The sequence below is a fragment of the Micropterus dolomieu genome, linkage group LG02, assembly GCF_021292245.1.
Source record: "Micropterus dolomieu isolate WLL.071019.BEF.003 ecotype Adirondacks linkage group LG02, ASM2129224v1, whole genome shotgun sequence".
NCBI lineage: Eukaryota > Metazoa > Chordata > Actinopteri > Centrarchiformes > Centrarchidae > Micropterus > Micropterus dolomieu.
The window spans coordinates 4,016,884-4,018,592 of record NC_060151.1 but is presented as its reverse complement, the minus strand read 5'-3'; the positions used below and the strand labels follow the sequence as shown (position 1 = coordinate 4,018,592).

At 42.0% G+C, this 1,709-nt stretch overlaps 1 protein-coding gene across 1 annotated transcript in view; it reads right to left on the bottom strand.

Annotated features, from left to right (window-relative positions):
* LOC123957741 overlaps window positions 1-1,199 on the bottom strand; it is an 11,507-nt gene extending 10,308 nt beyond the window's left edge. Inside the window, exon 1 of the mRNA XM_046030779.1 lies at window positions 1,003-1,199. Within this exon, the coding sequence (XP_045886735.1) occupies window positions 1,003-1,199 (197 nt within the window). The remainder of the gene's footprint in view (window positions 1-1,002) is intronic.
* Window positions 1,200-1,709: the final 510 nt, after the last annotated feature.

Genomic DNA, 1,709 nt, shown 5'->3' with positions numbered 1-1,709 from the left:
TTCATCAGCAGACATTAAAAGGTCATTGGTGACTTTAAGCAGGGCAGTCTCAGTGCTGTGGTACTTCCTGAAACCAGATTGAAACTTTTCAAATATTTAGTTATTTTCCAGTACAGTGAGCAGCTGTTTGGACACAATTCTTTCTAGAATCTTTGCAATAAAAGGCAGTTTTGAAATTGGTCTAAAATTATGTGGGAGGGAGGGATCTAAACCAGGTATCTTTAAAAGTGGGTTTATGCAAGCCGTTTTAAAATAATCAGAGACACAACCAGTAGATAGGGAGCTGTTGAAAACAGAGATCAAATGGGGCCCAACAGAATCCATTACTTTCAGTGAAAACTATTACTGTTGCTGAGAAGTTCACCTGCCATCTGCTAGGTTAGTATTTTTGAATTTCATTCAGTAAACATCTGGACAGTGGATTCCTGAAATGGGTGTTTACCTTGGATAGCTGTCTAGGACAATGATATGTAGCCTACCAAGTTTCACATTCACACGTTCACACATGTTTTATACCAGTGAATAGATAAACGCTACTATCTGACCCTACAGCTTTTCTCCTTGCTCTTGTTTCCACCTGTGTACCTGGGATGATAAAGGAATGTCAACTAACTAGAATATTGAAATCATTATTACCTGCTGCAACATGGCTTCTGCTGCATCCTCCAGGTTCACAGAGGAACCTGTGTTATTTATTTTCACCCTCACCAACTGCTGCGTCACTGGCACTTTAAAAGGAGGAAATATGCATTTAAAAATCTCGCAATACATGTAAACAGTTTAAGATAGTCTCTGAAATATTGCATTAAAATAATATATAGAAATCTGACATACTGGATCTCAAATTTTTTGCTTAAAAACTCACCAATTTCACAGATAAAGAAAAATAAGGTATCACAAGGGCCGTCATCCCACTGCCCTGCATGTAAATACACACAGGGATTATTGATGCTGCCAGGTGGTATAAATGGCACCATCCATGAAGTGGGGCTCCCATCTGACCACTTCCAGGAGTCTCTGTAGAGGCCGATCCATATGGGTTTGTACTGGGCCAGCTTGTTTATCTGGGCATTCTCAGTTCTGTTCCTCACACTGGCCAGGTCAGTGTAGTGCTCCCTGCAGTAGCTCTGAGCCTCGCTCCAGGTCTTCAGGTCATTCACAAAGATGAAGCTGGAAGAGGTCACTGTTTCTACATTCATAGGAGAAAAACGTTAGACTTGAACATGAAGAAATATCTGAACAATGCTGCTTCTGAAAACATTTGCCATTTAGGTTTACGTGTGATCCAGTAACACAGACTGTCTTTGTTCTGTGGGCGGCTGTGGCTCAGGAGGTAGTGCGGGTTGGCCGTTAATCGGAAGATCGGTGGTTCGATCCCTGGCTTGCGTGTCGAAGTGTCCTTGGGCAAGTTACTGAACCCCGAATTTCCCCTGGCGGCTATTCCGCCAGTGTATGAATGAGTGTGAATGTTAGTTTCCGTTTGAGCACTTTGAGCTCTGTTTGAATGTGTATGACTGGTGAATGCAGATGTAGTGTAAAAGTGCTTTGAGTGGTCGAAAAGACTAGAAAGGCGCTATACAAATACGGAGCGTCTACTGTCTGCACCAAAAAATCTATTTAGCTAATTTAGCTGCTTGACCTGTCGTATTGATAAGCAACATCTCACATTCAGTCATGTGATGTCTCTGCCAGTAATGGTAGCTTAACTG